Source organism: Lagopus muta, chromosome 1, assembly GCF_023343835.1.
Source record: "Lagopus muta isolate bLagMut1 chromosome 1, bLagMut1 primary, whole genome shotgun sequence".
Lineage (NCBI taxonomy): Eukaryota > Metazoa > Chordata > Aves > Galliformes > Phasianidae > Lagopus > Lagopus muta.
Window position 1 is genome coordinate 156,199,738 of NC_064433.1, and position 19,911 is coordinate 156,219,648.

Consider the following 19,911-nt stretch of genomic DNA (forward strand, 5'->3'; position numbering starts at 1 on the left):
TTTATTTTTTTTAACAGTAAGGGTGGTGAGGCATGGGATCATGTTGTCGAAAGGGGTGGTAGATGCTCTGTCCTTGGAGATATTCAAGACCAGGCTGGACCATGCTCTGAGCAACCTGATGTAGCTGTGGATGCTCATTGCAGGGGAGTTGCACTAGATGACCTTTAAGGCTTCCTGTCAACTCAAGAAATTCTATGATTCTGTGGTTCTCTGATTCATATTAACAAGATGTTCAAAATTACCCTATGCATGAAATTAGTTGTGAAAATATAGCCTAAGGAGTAGAAGAAAAAAAAAAAAAAAAATTAGCCAAAGATTAAAAACATCAGGGAAAATTATATGGTATCTTTGCTTCAAATTTAATAGTGAGGTAAAATTATATTCTAAATATAAGCATTTTAATTTCTGCATAAACAAATGCAGATAAAATTTGTCACAAGTTGAACTTCAATATGGAATAATTGTAATGCATTACAGTTCTTATGATTGTTTTTACTTCTTATTTTCATACTAATTAAAATAACACAAAATGGGATTTTAAGCTAGTTTGTTCTGCTCATGCTCAAGTAATAGTAGCTACTTATTCCATAGAAGTATGAGGGGGAGGTGAACTGATGTAGCAGTAATACTAATACACCCTTGTATAGTATATTTTTTTTTATTAGTTGCTTGAATATTCTGTCAATATGAAACTGTCTGAAGAGTTCATGTACTAAGACACTTAACTGCTGGTTTTCTTTTTTTTTTTTTCCCTCCAAACTCTGACCATGCTAAACCACTTAATACTACATGAGACCTCACGTAGAAACATCATACTGTCCTTCTAAGAAAGTGAATACATTTGTTACCAAACTTGTGAAGGTGCCTTAATGCTTAAAGGCAAAGATAAGCAAGACATAGTAAAAATCATAATGGATTTGGTACATGCTGCATGTCACTGAAGTTAATGCTTTGTATAGTAGGATCCTGGAGAGATCTGTCTTTCTTCTTACCATGTTTACTTTTTCTTTAGCCGAGTGTGATTTTCTAGCTTTTGTCCAAGAAATATTAAGTGGTACATTGGTGTTTCAGAATTTGGTTTATAATTTATCAACTTACAATATATTCATATACCTGTGTATCCCAGAAAACATTATATATTTCCTCTCTCAATATGCAAGGCAGGAACTTTTGCACATCCTTCCACAAAATATCCTTCAAAATAGCTATGTTGATTACATATAGAAGCATGTATTTTATGAAATAAATTATGATTACTATTAACAACCTTATTTTAATCCTGTTAGTACTGAAGTTTTCTTTACACTTAACAGAAAATATTTTCAATTTGAAAGTAAAGAGATTGACAGAGCTTCAGCTTTGAAACAGCTTCAGCTGTTTTGTTTAAGTTCTTCTCTTAATGCTACGTTTAGTGATAAGAAGCCTAAATGTGATAGAATTACCTTTCTTTAAAAGGGTGATGATTTTTTCAATCCTTATTTCTTTCTGTAAATTGTGTGTTGGTCCAGTGATTACCTGCAGTCATGCAACAAATTTGGGAGGGTCACTGATAAATATATGGGTTATCAGAATGTCAGCTGCTTACTGTGTCTTCTGACCATCTTGTATAAATCTGGGGGAACAGGACAGCAGTGGTAAGAAAAAGTCAGATAACAAAGAGAAACTTGCATGACGCTACTAGACAGCTTTACAGTTTCCATCTTATATTGAAAGCTTCATGTGACACAAAAGATGGAAAAAAGGTAAAATATTCAGTATTAAGGTTATTGTATTGTTTTGGTATTACAATATAAAGTGGCTTTTCTGAGGCATTGTGTGGTGAAGTAGAGGACTTTTTGAGTCTTCAATCCCATGTGATAAACTATTAAGATGTGTAGATTCCTCTTCATGCGACAACAAACATTTGTATGAAGAAAAGTGCGAGTTTATCTAACAGCTGGTCTATATTACTTTCAACAGAAAGACCAATCTAATCTCAATCCTTTTACAGTCTAAAATGATATTCCAAGCACAGCAAAATGAAACCAGAAGTGGTAGTTTCTTAAAATTTATATTACACTTTCACATTTTTGTATCATTTTATTTTCCTGTACTCCAACTTATCCCTGTGATACATAATTTATAGATACTAAATTATTTGGAGTCAATGGTGATATTAGTGTAAGATATTATAAAAGAGACTTTGTTAAAAAATAGCAGGTTTGTGGGCTCTCTTATTGAAAAGGATGGTTCTTTGAATTCGTATCATTTTATTTCACCTTTTATTAAAAAGCTTATCAGCAGGAGTTTTTTTTTTTTAAACTTTGTATAATGTAACAATTAAAGGAAGATTGCTGCTATTGTGTATTCGTAGGTGCTCTTTTGGCAAGCATGAAGTCTCGTAGGAGAACTATAGGCTATGAGAAGAGCGATGCGTATTATTTAGATAAAATTTACCCCAAAGTCACATTACAAATAAAACCAGGAAGTCTGAAAACTCTAAGAACCACTGAATATACTTATATTTTTGTAGTGATCCTTTGATAGTCAACTGTTTAGCGCTTTGCAAGGAGGTAAATGGCTCTGAGTTTTGCTCTGTACCAAAGACAATGCAAGTTTAATTGCCAACTTTAATGCAAATAAATAAATGAATAAATAAAACACAGTCTAGTTGATAGTTACATATGTACTTAGATTTTAATCTCATTATAGAAACCAAAGCAATGTTGCCAAGCCTTCTCTTATTTATGTTCCAGCCTTCATCTGTAAGACTCCTATATAGCTGAATTAATGTTTACACATCTGAAATACTCAGTTAATTGAGATGTCCAGTCAGAGAATAATCCTCTCTCTGCTTGTTTTTAAGAATTATTTATATAGAGCTAGATTTATAAAAAGATCTTTCAATGTTTCATGGAGATTTGCTTTAAAAAAAAAAAAAAACAAAACAAAACAAGAATGCATATGTTATCAATTCTTTTTTCTCAGGCTGCCTAGAATTGAAAGAGGACACTATTGAAAATCTTCTAGCAGCTGCCTGCCTCCTCCAGCTCCCACAAGTAGTAGAGGTTTGCTGCCATTTTCTAATGAAGCTTTTGCACCCATCCAACTGTTTGGGAATACGAGCTTTTGCTGATGCGCAGGGATGCACAGAGCTTATGAAGGTGGCTCACAACTACACTATGGTAAGGCAGTATTAGAATATTTAAATTGTGATCATGTGAATCTTTTTATCTTCTGTAAGTAAAAATATCTTGCTAATTTTGGGCTTGAAGTTCTTCTGTACTTGCCTCATACTTTGTTTTACAAGCGGCCCTTTTGAAACCCCTCTCAACTGTCTTTTAATTATGAGAACTTGCTTTCTGTAATGAGTGTATTATATATCGAGACAGAAAAGCATATGACTTAATTACATTTGTATTCATATACAGTTGATAACAGTAAGTAGAGTCTGTAAGTCACTTTAAAAAAAAAAAATCACTGTTCCTTTTGTTTTAGTTTAGGGAAGATTTACAATATCAAGTTACTTTTTTTCCTCGCCCAGTCTGCCTCCTTTTACTATTTTTTGCAGTAGCTTAAGATAGACTTGAACACAGAATTGTACAAACAAGTTCAGTATAAATTTTGTCTGACAATATTTTAATTTTTTTCAGTTACACCTAGTAGAACTTGTAAGACATAAAAATTAATCTGAATCAATGGAGCAAAAAATGTTACTTATTCAGCAAGTAAATTATATCCGTAGCCATTTAATTCTGCATCATTTGTCAAAATTAAAAAAAACATCTGACTCATGAATTAAGCTTACATAAAGAATAGATTACCTATCATTTCTGAGAAATAATAGCCCCTTAAGGTCTATACTGAAATTATTATTTAAGTAATGCAGCAGATTTTAGCAAGTCTTCTTCACTTGCCCAGCAGTTACATCTTTATTTTGCTTAACTAATATCACATTGTAGTTCATGGGTGTACAGTCAGTGAACATACAGATGATACAATACATCCAAAAACTCAGCTTGTGTAGTTATGATACCAGAGCAGAAAAGAAAGATACTCACCCTATCTTAGGCTCACTTACAAAACTCTAGCACAGCAGATCTCCAGAAGAGATACATTCCTCCTGCTAGTCAGCACTTAAATGGGTCTAGGAGAGGTGGAGCCAGGCTCCACCCCTTCCAGCAGCACAGGTGAATTGCCTTCACCTGTGCTCCCTTGGCTGACTCATTGCTTGCCTCAGGTGATCAATCAGAGGTTCAGGCTGTGATTCAGCAGTTCCCATACAATGGGTTTAACTGTCTTTTTTCTTCTCAGTACGTTTGTGTATTATATTGGTGTTTTATTATTATTATTGTGGAATGCAAACAATGTGATGAGCAATGAAAAAAAGCAATTAAAAAATAGGGGAAGATTTTGGTTTTTAAAATGTTTTCATGATTCTTTACAATCATTTTAAAATTTTCTGGGGTTGAATAACAGTTTGAAATTAAACACTGTAGTACGCTTGAAGACCGGCAACTGAAACATAGCTGATGAATAACAAATATCTGTGCCAATGTCCAAAATATTAGGTATATTCTAAAGTATAGCTTTAATGCTCAGATTTAAATTCTGAATTATGTGCAATAGGAAAATTGCTAACAAAAGATGATAGATAAGAAAGGAAGTCAGTTGTAATTTATATATAAACTCAAAGGTAACTGCAATTACACTTTCAAGCATGCATGACAGTCATACTTCATCTTTTCAAGAATGACAAAAATGCACAACTGTTCAGTTATGATATAGCAGTATTTATTCTATGTGTCATTGAACTTGCAACTCACTAAAATGATTGTCATAAAAGTCTATCCTAACGGCATGATATTTTCATAGGCATGGTGTTATTACGTTTAGTGAGTTCACATGGGAACAGACTCTTTAACAGGCTCTGTTGAGATAGGATAAGGGGAAATAATGTCAAACTAAAAGAGGAAAAATTTAGATTGTAAGGAAGATTTTTTACATTAAGGATGATGAGGCACTGGAACAAGTTGCCCAGAGAGGTGGTGGGTGCCCTGTCATTGAAGATATTCAAGGACAGGCTGGAAGGGGCTCTGACCAACCTGTTGTAGCTGTATATGTCCGTGTTCATTACGGGGGAACTGATCTTTAAGAATCTCTTTCAACTCAAACAATTCTGTGGTTCTATGATATCTGTTTTAATTAATCTTTTCTTTTAAAGCATGTGAATGAGGAATTTGGTGTGGGGTATTACTGCCTGCTTTGACATCAGATTGACTCTACATAAGTGAAAAAAGATTATTTTACATTCACACATAACCAAGAAGAATTTCCAGAGTGCTGAGTAGATACAATGGGACAGGTGGATGCAAGTTCAGAAAACAGTGTCAACATTTTACAGGCTGGCCCAGTTCTGTGACTAGTGGGGCAGAGGGATTTTGCAAAATCCACGCCTCTGGAAAAAGGGAACAGGGGACCCCAAAATAATTAAAAACGGCGGCAACGATCTGAGGAGAAACAAACTAATTTACTAAATATAGAATCGGAATGCAAGATAACACACTATAATACAATATAATCAGAATTGAAGCTAATAAATCGAATATAATGAGAGAGAGAGAATGTCCAAAAGGAGGATAGGCCTCATCATGTCGCTGAAGTGAGATGCGCAGTCCAGTTGAGCAGCAGGGAGACGAGGAGAGCTGATGAAGAAGAGCAGACGAAAAAAGAGAGCATCAGGTGACCTTGTCAGGAGTTGTATCTCCTCTCTGTGACCGCAAAGTCCCCTGGGGAATGTAGTTCTCTTCTGTACAGGTACCCAGAACTTGAGCATTAACAGTTAAACTCCCAGTGCCCCACATGATGTGGAATACCGAAAACCAAGAATCACAAAACCATGACAAACAGAAAATTTCTGATGTGAATAAGGAGCAAGGAAGTGGCGAGCAAAGAATGGGTGCATAGTCACTGAGGTGACAAAAAAACACATTTTTCCTGCAGACTCCAAGGAAATAGTATGGACATTAATGAGAACAGTTCTGAGAGTATGGTAAGGGTAGAGTTGTCAATAAACTCGTTCTGTCTTATGCAGTGCATTTTAGGAGAAGCTCTCTTTTAAAAAAAGTATGAGTAAATGCTTGTTTGTTTGTTTGTTTTTAAAAAAGGCTGTTGTGCTCTCATGAGAACTTAAAAGCCCTGTCTTTGCAGTCTTTTCAAGGTGTTTTCCTTAAGTTTGCACATTGTGGCTTTATAGTAACATATCCTGCCAGTTGGCATGTAGAAATTTACATTTCTCTGAAAGCTATATAAAGTAAACAGATTAAGAAGCTTCTGGAATGAAGGCTGAATGAATGATGGATTAATGAGTGAAGATTTCAAATTTTGTGTTTCTGCTTTGTAAGGAAAAACAATTTTTCTCTACAAAAACACGAGATAAAGTGAACTTTTCTTAGCCAATTGTCTAAAATATTTACTTAAATTATTTCTCATATAAATAGTGGAAGTGTTAGAACATCAATGTCTCTGATAGATTCATAAGGAGAAAATTTGTGAACAAAAGGGAGGAAAACATTGAATAGCATTTCAGTTCTAAAGGCTTTAAAAAGTTAAATAATATATCTTTTTACTTTTTCTTCAGTTTTTAGAAATAGTGAGTTCCTTTCTGGATATTCAACATTAAAAGCTATTGTTAAAACATTTTAATACTATTTTGATGAATAGGAAATAATTTCAGTGAATAGGGAATTATAACTGACAGTCTGAGTTGACAGTTTTATGAGGCTAATTTTCAAAACAAAAGATTTTTATTTTTTAATGTGGTAGAAATTACTAAGTGAAGAAAAGTAGGTATTTTTGTGCCCAAAGTAAAGAAAAAATGACTGAGATGATACATCTTTTGCCTTCTTTACATTTAAAAAGATATTTACGCTACAAGCAGGAAATTAGTTTTTAGCTCATCATTTCTGTCTTTTATATAGCCAATAGTAATCAAATCAAATATTTTTTTTACTGAGCTTGTGATATTTCTATACAAAAAATGCAGTTAGACATGACTAGAAATAGGGATAGAAAAAAGTTCATCTCTTTAGCTCTCAACATCTAACTGAGATAATTTAAGGTACTTGAACCTTAGCATTACTCCCTTAGACTGTATCATTCCTTACAAACATCATAAAGCTTTCATCCACCAATCAGATCTGTTTATAAAGTCATTCTTTATCATAGTTTTCTTCACAATAGCATTTTAATGGAACTCAGTGTATTTTCATGAAAATGATCTGCTTGATTTAATCTCCATAAATTCTTTAATCTTACTTATTCAAAGGCAATTTACTTGACTAGTATTAGGCTTGATTATTTAATAAGTTCTAAATTACACTGTAATTTTCAATTTACATATATATATAATATATCAGGACTACTGCAAAAGTAATGCCTCCTATTTCAAGGCAAAGCTGGATGTGGCTCTGGGCAGAAAGGCCTGGTCTAGTGGTTGATGACCCTGCCCATGGCATAGGGGGATGAAACTAGATGATCTCTGAGGTCCTTTTCAACCCAGGCCTTTCTATGATTCTATGCTATGATTCTATGTTAGTATGTTGTCACATAACATCAACACAGTGTGGTGGCAGTAGAGGCTGAACCTTCCTGTGAATATTCCCTTATATTTTGTTGCTGTGCAACAGATGGCAGCAGAGAGGCAGTCTGACAAAATGGTGTCTGCAATGAAAGTGGATATGAAGCAAAGGGTGGATGAAATTCAACTCCTCTATGTGAAAAAATTTGTACCCTTTGACATTCATCCACACTTTCTGAACATTTACAGAGATCGAGCAGCGAATGTGAGCACAGTGAGCTGGTGGGTGGTATGCTTCAGCAGTGGTAACATTGACATGAAATACAGGCCATCTTCCAAATGGCATTGCAGATTTTTATGAACATGGAATGCAGGTTCTTTTTAATCACTAGGAAAAATGCGTAGCTAATGGTGGTGACTACATTGAAAAATAGTGTTTTGTAGCTGAGAATTGGCTGTATTGATTAGCATTGTTGTGCTCTTTGCATTTCTTTTTCTATTCCATGGAAATAGACAGAAGGCATTACTTTCAGAGGTATGTACTCATGCTTGCTTTATGCTTTTACATAACACCCTATCAGGACAAGATGGAGCTTTGGAAATTTCTTTACATTGAAGAAGAGCTGCTAAAGAGCAAACCACTAGTGTTTATATATTCTTTTATCTTCAGGAGATAAGTAATTTCAATTATGTTTTTTAATAATTTAGTTTGCTTCAGCCATGAAATCTACAGAATTCCTGAACAGTATTTTTTATTTGCATAGTTGACGCAGTACTTCAGATTTAATTCAATGCTGACAAACTTCTTTCAAAATGCAAAGATACATTTCTTAGCATGGAATAAAAAGTTTGTGAACAATGAAATTTGTAGACTTCTCTTTGCACTCCCTGTTTTATTTGTAAATGGATCTGGATTAGCCACATTTTAAATTAAAGCTTTTGAACATGTTAAAAATAAGGGCAAAAAATTGCACAGTCTCATTGATATCTTTTTTTGTGGCACATCAGATTTACTGTGGGCTGTTTTATTTCTGAGGTGTGAAATTGCTTTGTCTTTTTTTTCTTTTCTTAATTGAATTTGTTAGCTTATTTTGCAGCACAGACACCCATGTCTGTCTTGATTTAAGACTTCTGTACTTCTAAATGACAATCTGGGTTTTTACTGGCACATCAGTAAGTTTTCAATCTGCAAAGCCATATGTCTTAAAACTATAGTTTCCTAATTTGTTATTGAGTTACATGATAGTACAGTGACCTTCACATGTGATGCCTATTTAAAGAAACAAACCAGCAAAATGGAAAGTATCAATGAGCTAAACTGCATTTTTTCACCAAACATTTTTAATGACAGTTCTGTATTATTGTAGTTTCTTCTGTTTTTAGCATGTGAAGGAATGATAACTTCTAAAGTTAGCAGTTTACCAGCTTGTCAAATTTGTCAAACTTGTCAGAAATTAGGGCTGTAGTATATTATCTGTCTTTTTATAAAACAAATTACGATGGCAACCTTATTGAAATGCAATTTTTCTTAGAATGTCTGACTTGATATAGTTTATTTTATTTGAACCATAGTATATTTACTTTTGAAATGCTGTAGTAGACCAGGCTAGTTTAATAAACTCTGTGGCCGTAAAGTATTACTAGCTGTTTTCACGACAACTACTTTTCTACATTAATAAATCTAGGGAGAGGAAAATATTTGAACAATCCTTGTTAATTTCATAAACTGTGACCTGGCAATAGTTCTTCTTATAACAACTACTTTTCTGTGCTAGAAAATGTTAAGAATTTTTATATTAAGTTTTAAACAGAGAATTGCCTTTTGGTTTTAAAACATGGGAAATCCTTAAAAACAGTAATAATAATAACTTCTACTTTATTATTTGTACTGTAGCTTGCTTTATCTCACAGTGAACAACATGGATCTGTCTGTGCTAAGACATGCAGACAATGCTCAGATATTTAGAATTTGATATTCCAAGCAGTGCTACCAGTTTCTGAATCTCAATATTACGTCATTTAACTAAAGTCCATGGAAAATTGAAATACCTTGTAGTTACAGTTTTTCTATCTGTCAGTGCCCTATTTGTGAAGAAAGTTTACTGAAAGCCAAGTAATCATATTGCATCGGGCAAAAACCCAAAAGTAGCCCTTGAGGTTCGCTGCTTCAGAGCTGTCCCAGCCAGAATCACAGTGACTGACCATGAGATACAAGAGGGCTTCAGTCAGTTCCTTTATCAAGGGAACTGAGATAACAGAGCAGCCTGGCAGCTCTCACGAGAGCAGCTGATGTGGTGTGGGCATTGCCAGGGCGACAAATCCACATGCATACCCCTTGCCTTGGAAAAAGCTTCTGGGAGTGAAGTGAGAAGGCAGTGAGTGTGCAGCACCCACAGCATACTGCAATAGCAGGTGTGGTAGCTTGTGCAGCAGGCCACAGAAAAAAGATGGGAACAGTTGAAAGACAGTCCCAGCTCAGCATCATGGGCCTGCCAACCCTCTCTGACCACCTCACTTCCCCAGGTGCTGCTAAGTAACACATTTGAGGCACTGGCAATTGAAGGGGAGGTAAGTGAGGAGGCACAGGAAGGTTTGCCTAAGGCATTGCCAAGGACAAGGCAGTTGACTATGTCTCCCAACTACTGACTGCCCTGCCACTGCTAAGAAAGACAAAAGGATTATTGTTATGGGTGATTCCCTCCTGGTGGGAACAGAGGGCCCTGTATGCAGACCACACCCAACTCACTGAGAGGTGTGCTGCCTCCCTTGGGCCCGGGTCAAGAGCATAACTAGAAAACTCCCAGACCTGGTTTACTCCTCTGATTACACTCCATTACTGGTAGTTCAGGCAGGAAACGATGCAGTATCTCAGAAGCCTGCGAACTATCAAGAAAGGCTTCAGGGTTTTAGGACAGTTGGTTGAGAGAGAGCAGCACAACTGATACTTTCTTCTATCCCTTCTGAAGCAGCAAGGGACACAGAGTGGGCTAGGAAAACCCAGGTAATGAATAAGTGTCTGAGAGGCTGGTGCCAACACAGGAACTCTGGGTTTTTCAATCATGGGATGATTTACTTTTCTCCTGGTCTAATGGCTGCAGATGGGTGTTACTTTTCTCTAAGAGTAAGATGGATCGTAGCCAAGAGCTAACAGGGCTCATTGAGAGGGCTTTAAACTAAGTAGGAAGGGGGAAGGATATGCAATGAGGCTTGCTAGGACAGGGCAAGTAGTCTGGGATCTTATTCTAGATCCAATCAGGGAAGAGAGTCAAGTGTGGTGGAACAGAGAGTGTGATGTGACAGCTGGGGGATGCTGTCACACCAGGAGACAGTGGGGAAAAAAACCTCTGAACTGTCCTGTAGGATCTTCTGGGAACTCCTCAGAGGAGGTAGTGTTGCTGACCTCCTGTCTGAAACGTTCTCATCTCCCTCTAGGAAGCAGTGGGGGAGAACTTCAGATTTCTTTTGGAGATTCGAAGGAGGGCTCTTCTAGAAGGGTAGTGTGCCAGAAAGCCCAGCTGAAGTGCCTTTACATGAATGCACCCCTCTACTTGGCTCTTGTGAGGCCCCATCTGGAGTACTGCATCCAGGCCTGGGGCCCCCAGTACAGGAAGGATGTGGAGCTCTTGGAGCGGGTCCAGAGGAGGGCCACTAAGATGATCAGAGGGCTGAAGCACCTCCACCAGTTGAGGGAACTGTGATTGTTTGGCTTGGAGAAAAGAAGAGAAAAGAAGGCTCCAGAGAGACCTCATTGTGGCTCTCAAGTACTTCAAGAGATTGTATAAAAAGGAGGGGGAACGACTATTTATGAGGGTGGATAGTGATAGGACAAGGGGGGATGGTTTTAGACTGAGATAGGGGAGATTTAGGTTAGATATTAGGAGGAAGTTTTTCACTCGGAGGGTGGTGACACATTGGAACAGGTTGCCCAAGGAGGTTGTGGATGCCCCATCTCGGGAGGCATTCAAGGCCAGGCTGGATGTGGCTCTGGGCACCTGGCCTAGTGGTTGGCAACGCTGCATGTAGCAGGGAGGTTGAAACTAGATGGTCATTGTGGTCCTTTTCAACCCAGGCCATTGTATGATTCTATGATGTTGAAACTGTAGTTTGAATAGTGAGGTGACAGAACTTTATTCCACGTTTTTAGTTTGCCATACTCCAAGGTGTATTGCTAAGCATAAACTTGGAGAAGTTACTTTGAGACTCTGAGTAGGAGGACAACCAAACAGTAAAAATTCCATGAGTATAAGAATGTATGTGAATAAAATGATTGATGTATCTGTTAGCCTGTCAAAATATTAGATTTATACAGGATCTTAGCGTATGTTACAGTTCTGAGCCTACGAAATGGAGAATGTTTGCAAGTGCCTTTGAATGAACTGAACACAGGAGGTGTTTAGTATTCCTTAGCTACAGTTCTTTGCTTCGCAGTGCAAGGGTCATTATTCTCAATGCAGGAAAACATCATTCAAACTTAATTATAAGCATGTAAGTAATCTCAGTGACATATATTGACTCTGTAAAGAACCTTTAATGTATGAATAATTTTGATTATACTGCAGATGGAGCAATAATTTCATTTATGCTAAATGGTATTTTGTGGTGAAGAACTTCAGTGGTGATGTTATTAGTTATATTTGTTTTGTAAGCTGCAGAATTTCAGAGCTAAAACTTACTGATGCGGTGAGGGGAAGGACTGACATGCAAAGCCTTTCCTATCTAGTTCCACTTACAGTAGCTTATCCTGAGGCATTCAACCAGTGACATTCCACATAAATCAATCACTTTTGTGTTTAATACTGTTTGTTGTTTTCACTAATGGCCTAGAGTATAGGATGGGTCTCTAAAATACAGAGCAAAGATGATCAGTGTGTTTGAGAGTGGGACTGCTATTCACAGAGATGTGGACAGGCTAGAGAAATAAGCTAATAGGAACCACCTGAAGTCCTGCAAGCTGTAGACAAATAATCCTGTGCACCAGTACAGGCTGTTGAGCAACTGTCTAGGAAGCAACTCTGCAGAAAAGGAGCTGAGGATTCTGGTGAACCATGTTTTGAACATGAACCAGGAATATAACCTGATGGCAAGAAACACCACGAGTCCGGGGATGTATTAGAAGAACGAGTTGAAAGAGGGGTGATCATTTTCTTGCGTTTGGAATTTCTGAGACCACACATGATGGGCTGTGTGCAGTTTGGAGTTCCTCCATACAAGAAAGGAACTAATGCATTTGAGTGAATCCAGCAGAAGTCGTAACCAAACTGGCTGGGCTCTGGAATACAGAACATACTAGTAAAGTCTGAGGGAGATGAGTCTCTTGAGCCTAGATAAAAGAGAGGTAAAGAAAACCTTTCTGCTGTCTACATCTACCCGGTTGGAGAATAGAGAGATTATGTTGGAGGTACAGCATTATAGAGTGGGAGGCATACTCAAATACTAGAAGAACAAATTCAATTGAGTTTGTACAGCCATATGTTGGAAATGTTCAGGTCTACGATTCTATGATTCCATGACTTGACTGAAAATGTTGCAGGGTAGTCTGACCTAGTTAGACATGCACTGAGCAGGGTTGCTTCCCGTCTGAATTATTCTGAGTTCATCAAAAGTATCACCTGTATACTTCCAGTGGTCCAGAGTTGAATATCAAGGGCAACATGGAGCAAAATTTCAGATTTTTTTTTTGTTTAATTTCTTTTTTATTTGTTAAGCAATATGCAGCAGATGGGATAATCAGAGCTAACATTTAGTTGACTTTTATTAGGAACAGGCTATTGATAACATGCCAGCAACAAGTTAGCAGTGACACATTGAAATTTCAAATCATTCTGTTTTTCTTCTTATGCTGTCAGGCAGACATTTCCAAAATATATTATTGTACAAAATGTCCTATTTGCACCATAAATAGCAAATATGGATCTGCCAGAAGACTTGTGGAGTCTGTGTTCAAACGTTAAAGAGCTTGATCCGTAAGGTGTGTTTTGTTTTTAAGGATAGATAGTGTTTATAAAAAAACATAGGGACTCCAGACAACAACATACATTTTATTACATTTGTTTTATCTGTTTTCTGTTGTTACCTTTTTAAAATTCCTATTTAAATATTTGTCCAGCCACCTAAGAGGATATTGTGTTAGATTACAGTACTGAAGAAATTATGGAAAAAAATATCACTAATAAGTATTTGTCAAATAATGCAGGATATTATGATCTTAACACTCAGAGGAAACATAGAAATAGCTTTGAGGAGAATACTCAGGAAAAAAAAAAAGCTTAAAAAATATAACATTTCAATACATTGCAGTACATTGCAGTATTTATTTATGTTTGGTTTTAGAGGGATGGTTTAATGTTTACTCAACTGGAAACGTAATAAGAACATTGTACATACTGCATGGAGTTTTAAGTGACATATACTATGAAAAGGTCTTGAGACTTACTTGGAATGTAAAATCAGTGCCATTTACTTGGAATATGGGATGACTATATAGCTATGACTAAAACAGATGCCAGTCCATTAATTGTATTTTTTTCCAATTGTTTGGAAAGCTGTAATTGTTTTATGCTTTTTACATTGTGGATTATCATTAAAAAAAAAAAAAAAAAAAAAAAAAAATTGGAATATTCAGTATGAAAATACAATATAGTGCATACATACTTAAAAATATTTGTATTCCCAAGCCACTGATAACAGAAGTGAGAAGATGTCTCATAACCTTGCTGAAAAGTCACTGATCATTGAGAGTCTCATTGGGACTGTTTCTAAGTTATAATTCTCACATTTTTTTATCATATCAGGGCATCCCTGTAAAAAAAAATAGTGTGCGTCTTTTACATCTTGAAATATAGACAGAGAGCATATTTTGTGACGTTTACAATTTTCTCTTGTTTTTTACTTTACCTCTTTAAGCCATTCTAGCAACAGCCAAAAGTGAGAAAGACTGAAACACAATACAAACACAAATGAGAGTCCCCAGATGATCTTTCTTTCAAGCAGAATGGAAAATCTGATCTTTATGTACAAGACCAATCTGCAACTAATATATTTTTGTTGAAAATGTCACAGAGCCTCTTTTTTTTTTTTTTCTTTTTTTTTTTTCTTTTTTTCTTTTTTTTCTTTCCCCTCAGGACATTTAGCTGTTATTATGACTCACGCTTTCCGTTTCTTTTTTCATCTTTTCAGTGATTTATGACAAAGTTCATAGATCACTTTTCACCTTTCTGGTATTTTTAAGATGTTTTTTTGAGTGTAATAATCAGCACCTAGCACAGTATGCTGCTTTTTTATAAGTTCTCCTTAATACAGCTGTGACAGGGCAAGTTACAGTACTACTCCATCAAGAAACAGTAGGAGAACAGGAGAGTAAGAGCATTTCAAGAACTAGCATATGGGCAACAGAATAATTAAAAGGAAATAGAGAAGACAACTGCTGGTAGTAAGATGCTGTGAAATCTACAGGAAAATAGTTAAGCAAGTAGTTTACTGTGCATTAATCACAATCTGATGACTCCTTTATCATCTGGAACTTTCATCTTTCTTTTTAAATGCCACTTAAAAAGGTTAATATGGCAGAATTCTGTATAGTTCCCAGAGAATGCTACTTTCCATTCTCACCTGAATGATCTTTCTTACATTACATTAGATGCATATATTTTTAATATGTCTTTAAAGTTTATTCTAGCTCCAGAGACCCTAATATTCAGTAGCAACAGCAGCATCACATCATGTTAATAGTTAGTATGTTTCAAAATGCTACCCAACTACTGTGGTATGACTTTTTCTTCATGGATTGGTGATGGTTTGTCTGTCAGGTCAGCAGATCTACATCTCAGTTTGCCAAGTGAAGAATATATCAATTAGTAATCCCACCTTATCTCACCAATCTGTAGGCAATGCCTACAGAGGTAGTTTGGAGCAAATAGACTTTTAACATAAAAAGGATTGGTCGAAATCTAAAATCAGTTAGGTTAAATCTGTGACAGTGCAATTATGTAATTGCAATGCAACTACAAATATCACAGTAACAAAGTATTATAAGGTGAGCGAATTTTAGAGTATTATCTTGGCATTCAAAAAAATAAAAAAAAATCACAAGATAGGTTAATTTTGTAGCATTAAGGTCAAAGCCTTTGAATCTGCAAAGTAGCATAAAATTGAACACCTGACCTTTGTGCATGTCTTTGGCAAGACTAGAGGTATATGTCCCTGCATTTGGGAATAAACATTGTTTGTTTTCACAAAAGGCTGTGCAAGAGTGGTTAAATGCACAGTACAAACAAACAAAAACTACACAACAAGAAACCACAGCAGAATGCATAGGTTTCATGCACAGTAAAGTATTAAAAGTTGAGGGCTAAACTCATTGTATTGAAGTTCTACTTCAGGGGTAATGAGAAAGTATGGCATGACATAACCTGCAATTGCATTATCTTCTTTTCCCAGTACTTTAGAATTTAGCAGAGGTCTTTTAGAGTAGAAAGAAGATCCACTAGTCCTTTTCTGGGGACATTTCTGGGAACAGGGAATAGTATGTTAAAACAACTGAAGTGTAGCATGATTGAAGTACATAGACCATGGTGGAGTACAAGGAAATAACACTGGAGAGAGTGATAGAGTTGAAATTAAAGCGGGGAGCTCTAGTAGGAAAAACAGAGGAAGAGAAAATAAAGAAAAATAAAATGACAGACAAATCATTCTTAGGCATTAGGCTATGACTGAGAAAGCAAGCAGAAATCCTACTCTCTAGAAACTCTGTGAACAAGACTCTTGAATCAACTCCTTGCTATGTTTTCTGGAATAGACAGTGACTAGTATTCTTAAAATGGCCCGTCCTGAGAAATTATGCATTTATATTTATCATTTTCATTCTTCTTTGATATACAATGCACATCATTTACAATAGGGTTGTGGTCAATGGCTCTGTATTCTGGTGGAGAACAGAGACAAGTGATGTCTTTCAGTGGCTTATCTTGGGACAGGTGCTCTTTAATATCTTTAACAACAATATGGACAGTGAGATAGGGTGTCCCTTCAACAACGTTGCTGATGACACTAAGCTGCATGATGCAGCTGATATTGACAACAGATGTCATCTAAAGGCTTAAGAAGTTGACCTATGTGAACATAATGAGGTTCAGCAAGGCCAAGTGCAAGGTGTTTCCCCTTGATTGGATCGATCCCAGATATGTGTGTGCACTGCCTCATGAGACTGAATGTGTACAAGTCTATAGGGCTGGATGGCGTGCACTCTGAAGGAGCTGGCTGAGGTGGTTGCGGAGCCACTCTCCATCATATTTGAAAAGTCGTGGCTGTTAGCTGAGGTCCCAGATGACTGGAGGAAGGGTCACGTCACTCCCATTTATAAGAAAGGGAGCAAGGAGGACCGAGGGAACTACAGGCCGGTGAGTCTCATCTCTATGCCTGGGAAGATCCTCCTGGACAACATGCCTGATCACATGAGGAATGAGCATGTGATCTGAGACAGCCATCATGGTTTCACCAGGGGAAGGTCATGCTTAACCAATCTGGTGGCCTTCTATGATGGAGTGACAGCATTGGTGGACAAGGGAAAGGCGACCAATGTCATTTACCTGGATTTGAGCAAGGCCTTTGACATGGACCCCCCCACATCATTATCTCCAGATTGGAGGGATGTGGCTTTGATGGGTGGAGCACTCAATGGATAAGAAACTGGTTGAAAGGCCACAGACAGAGGGTGGTCACCAGAGGTTCTATGTCAAAGTGGAGGCCGGTAACATGTGGCTTCCCCGAGGGGTCTGTCTTGGGACCAGTGCTCTTTAAGATCTTTATCAATGACATCGATGATGAAATCAAGTGCACCCTCAGCAAGTTTGCTGATGACACCAAGCTGAGTGGTGCGGTTGATGTGGTGGAAGGAAGGGATGCCATTCAGAGGGACCTCAATAGACTTGAAAGGTGGGCCTGAGTGAACCTAATGAGGTTCAACACAGCAAAGTACAAGGTTTTGCATTTGGGCCAGAGGAATCCCAGGCATCTAGACAGACTGGAAGGAGTGGTCCTTGAGAGCAGCCCTGTGGAGAAGGACCACGGGGTTCTGATGGATGAAAAGCTTAACATGAGCCAGCAGTGTGCCCTCGCAGCTCCAAAGGCAAATGGTATCCTGGGCTCCATCAGAAGAGGAGTGGCCAGCAGGGATAGCGAGGTGATTGTCCCCCTCTACTCTGCTCTTGTGAGGCCCTATCTGGAGTGCTGTATCCAGGTCTGGAGCCCCCAGTACAAGAAAGACAGGGAGCTTCTGGAGAGGTTCCAGAGGAGGGCCACCAAGATGATCAGGGGACTGGAGCTCCTCCCCTGCAAAGACAGGCTGAGGGAGCTGGACTTTTCAGCCTGGAGAAAAGAAGGCTGTGTGGTGACCTCATTGCAGCCTTTCAGTACCTGAAGGGAGCCTACAAACAGGAGGTGAAATCAACTCTTTGAAAGGGTAGATAACTGCAGGACAAAGGGTTTTAAGTTGAGGGAGGGAAGATTGTGGTTGGATGTCAGGGGGAAATTCTTTACAGAGAGAGTGGTGAGGTGCAGGGACTGGCTGCCCAGAGAGGTTGTGGATGCCCGTGTCCCTAGAGGTGTTCGAGGCCAGATTGGATGGGGCCCTGGGCAGCCTCATCTAGTATTAAATGGGGAGGATGGTGTCCCTGCATGTGGCAGGGGGGTTGGAGATTCATGATCCTTGAGGTCCTTTCCAACCCTGGCCATTCTGTGATTCTGTGAACTCATTGAGAGCAGCCCTGCAGAGAAGCACTTGGGGGTTGTGGTGGGCAAAAAGTTTTACCTGCAATCTGGAAGCAGTATACACTTTCAGCCCAGAAAGTGAGATGAATCCTGAGTTGCATCAAAAGACAGGTAGCCAGCAGAACATACATATGGATGTGATTTTTTTGTCCCCCAACTCTGAGGGCCCATCTGAATTACTGACTGCAGATCTGAGTCTGTCAGCAAAAGCAAGACATGGAACTGATGGAGTGGGTCCAGAGGAGGGCCACAAAGGTGACCAGAGGGCTGGAGAACTTCTCCTATAAAGAAAGGTTGAGGGTACTTTGTGTAGGCTCCAGGGAAAACTCATTCCAACCTTTCAGTACATAAGTAGAGTTTATAAACAGGAGGGAGGCAAACTTTTTACATGGTCTAATAGTAACAGGACAAGGGGGAATGGTTTTAAAGTAAAAAAAAAAAAAAAAAATGGAGATTTTGGTTAGATATTTGGAGGAAATTCTTTACTCAGAGGGTAAAGAATTACTTGTGTTGGAACAGGCAGCTCAGAGAAATTGTGGATGCCCCATCCTCAGGTGTATTCAAGGCCAGGATGGATGGGCCCTGAGCAGTCTGATCTAGTGGGAGGTGTCCTTGCCAATAGCAGGGAGGTTGGAACTCATGATCTTTCTAAGACTCCCATTCTGTGATTACCTGTTAATTACTCAATAGTATGCTTTGGTCAGTCAAGATAAGATTGTTTCTGGACTGATTTGGTTTTCAAAAGCTGGAGGACATCCTGAGTTACTGAGATGCCACTCCTCATATCTGCTGGTTAATTTTTGTCTAATCATAGTGAAGAATAGAGGGTGTTGGAATATTCACTCTATTGTTTTCTAGCAATGTCTTCAGTATAACACAGGATCTACAGCTCATTTCTCTGTTGGCTAAGATGGGAAGAAGGTACAGTCACACAAGAATAAAGATAATAAATTCTCAAATATATATCTTGTTATGCATTCAGTACTAGTAAGAATAATAATTTAGAGTAAAGGTTTGCACACTTAAGCAGTTTCAGAAACTAACACTGTACAGTATTCTGGCATTGTACAGGTGCCTTTCAGTACAGTAGAGACAGGTATTAGAGAAGGAGATACTGGGAAAAAAAAAAAAAAAAAAGGCAACACATCATCTGCAAATATTTGTTGTGGGGCCAGAGAAACAGATTCCTCCATGTTTTCATTTTCTCAACCTATATTTAAAAAGCTCATGCTCAGAAGACAAGACTTAGGTCTTTTGATCTCGTTGGCATGCTACTCTATCCTAAGCGTTAGAGTTACTATGACTTCTGGTTCATTAAAAGTTTTATTTTATTCATATTTGGAACATTTCTTATGATATTACAGTCTTTCAGAGTTTGAAGCATTGTCATGGGAGCATCGTGACCTTGCCTGGATCAGGGGTGAACAACTGAATATAATGAGCCATGGCTGACAATATGGTGCAAATAAAGGCAGTGTGATAAGACTTGGTATGGGCTGTGGGACAGCAAGTGAGAGGAGGGGGGGGGGGAAAAAAAAAAAAAAAAAAAAAAAAAAAACCCTGAAATTGCTGGAGCTGGTTCATGAGTG

General features: G+C 37.8%; 1 protein-coding gene across 1 annotated transcript in view; it reads left to right on the forward strand.

Annotated features, from left to right (window-relative positions):
- The window catches only part of KLHL1 (kelch like family member 1), a 221,030-nt gene that overhangs the window by 93,591 nt on the left and 107,528 nt on the right, over positions 1 to 19,911 (forward strand). The window contains exon 4 of the mRNA XM_048934404.1: positions 2,968 to 3,164. Coding sequence (XP_048790361.1) covers positions 2,968 to 3,164 — 197 coding nt within the window. The remainder of the gene's footprint in view (positions 1 to 2,967; positions 3,165 to 19,911) is intronic.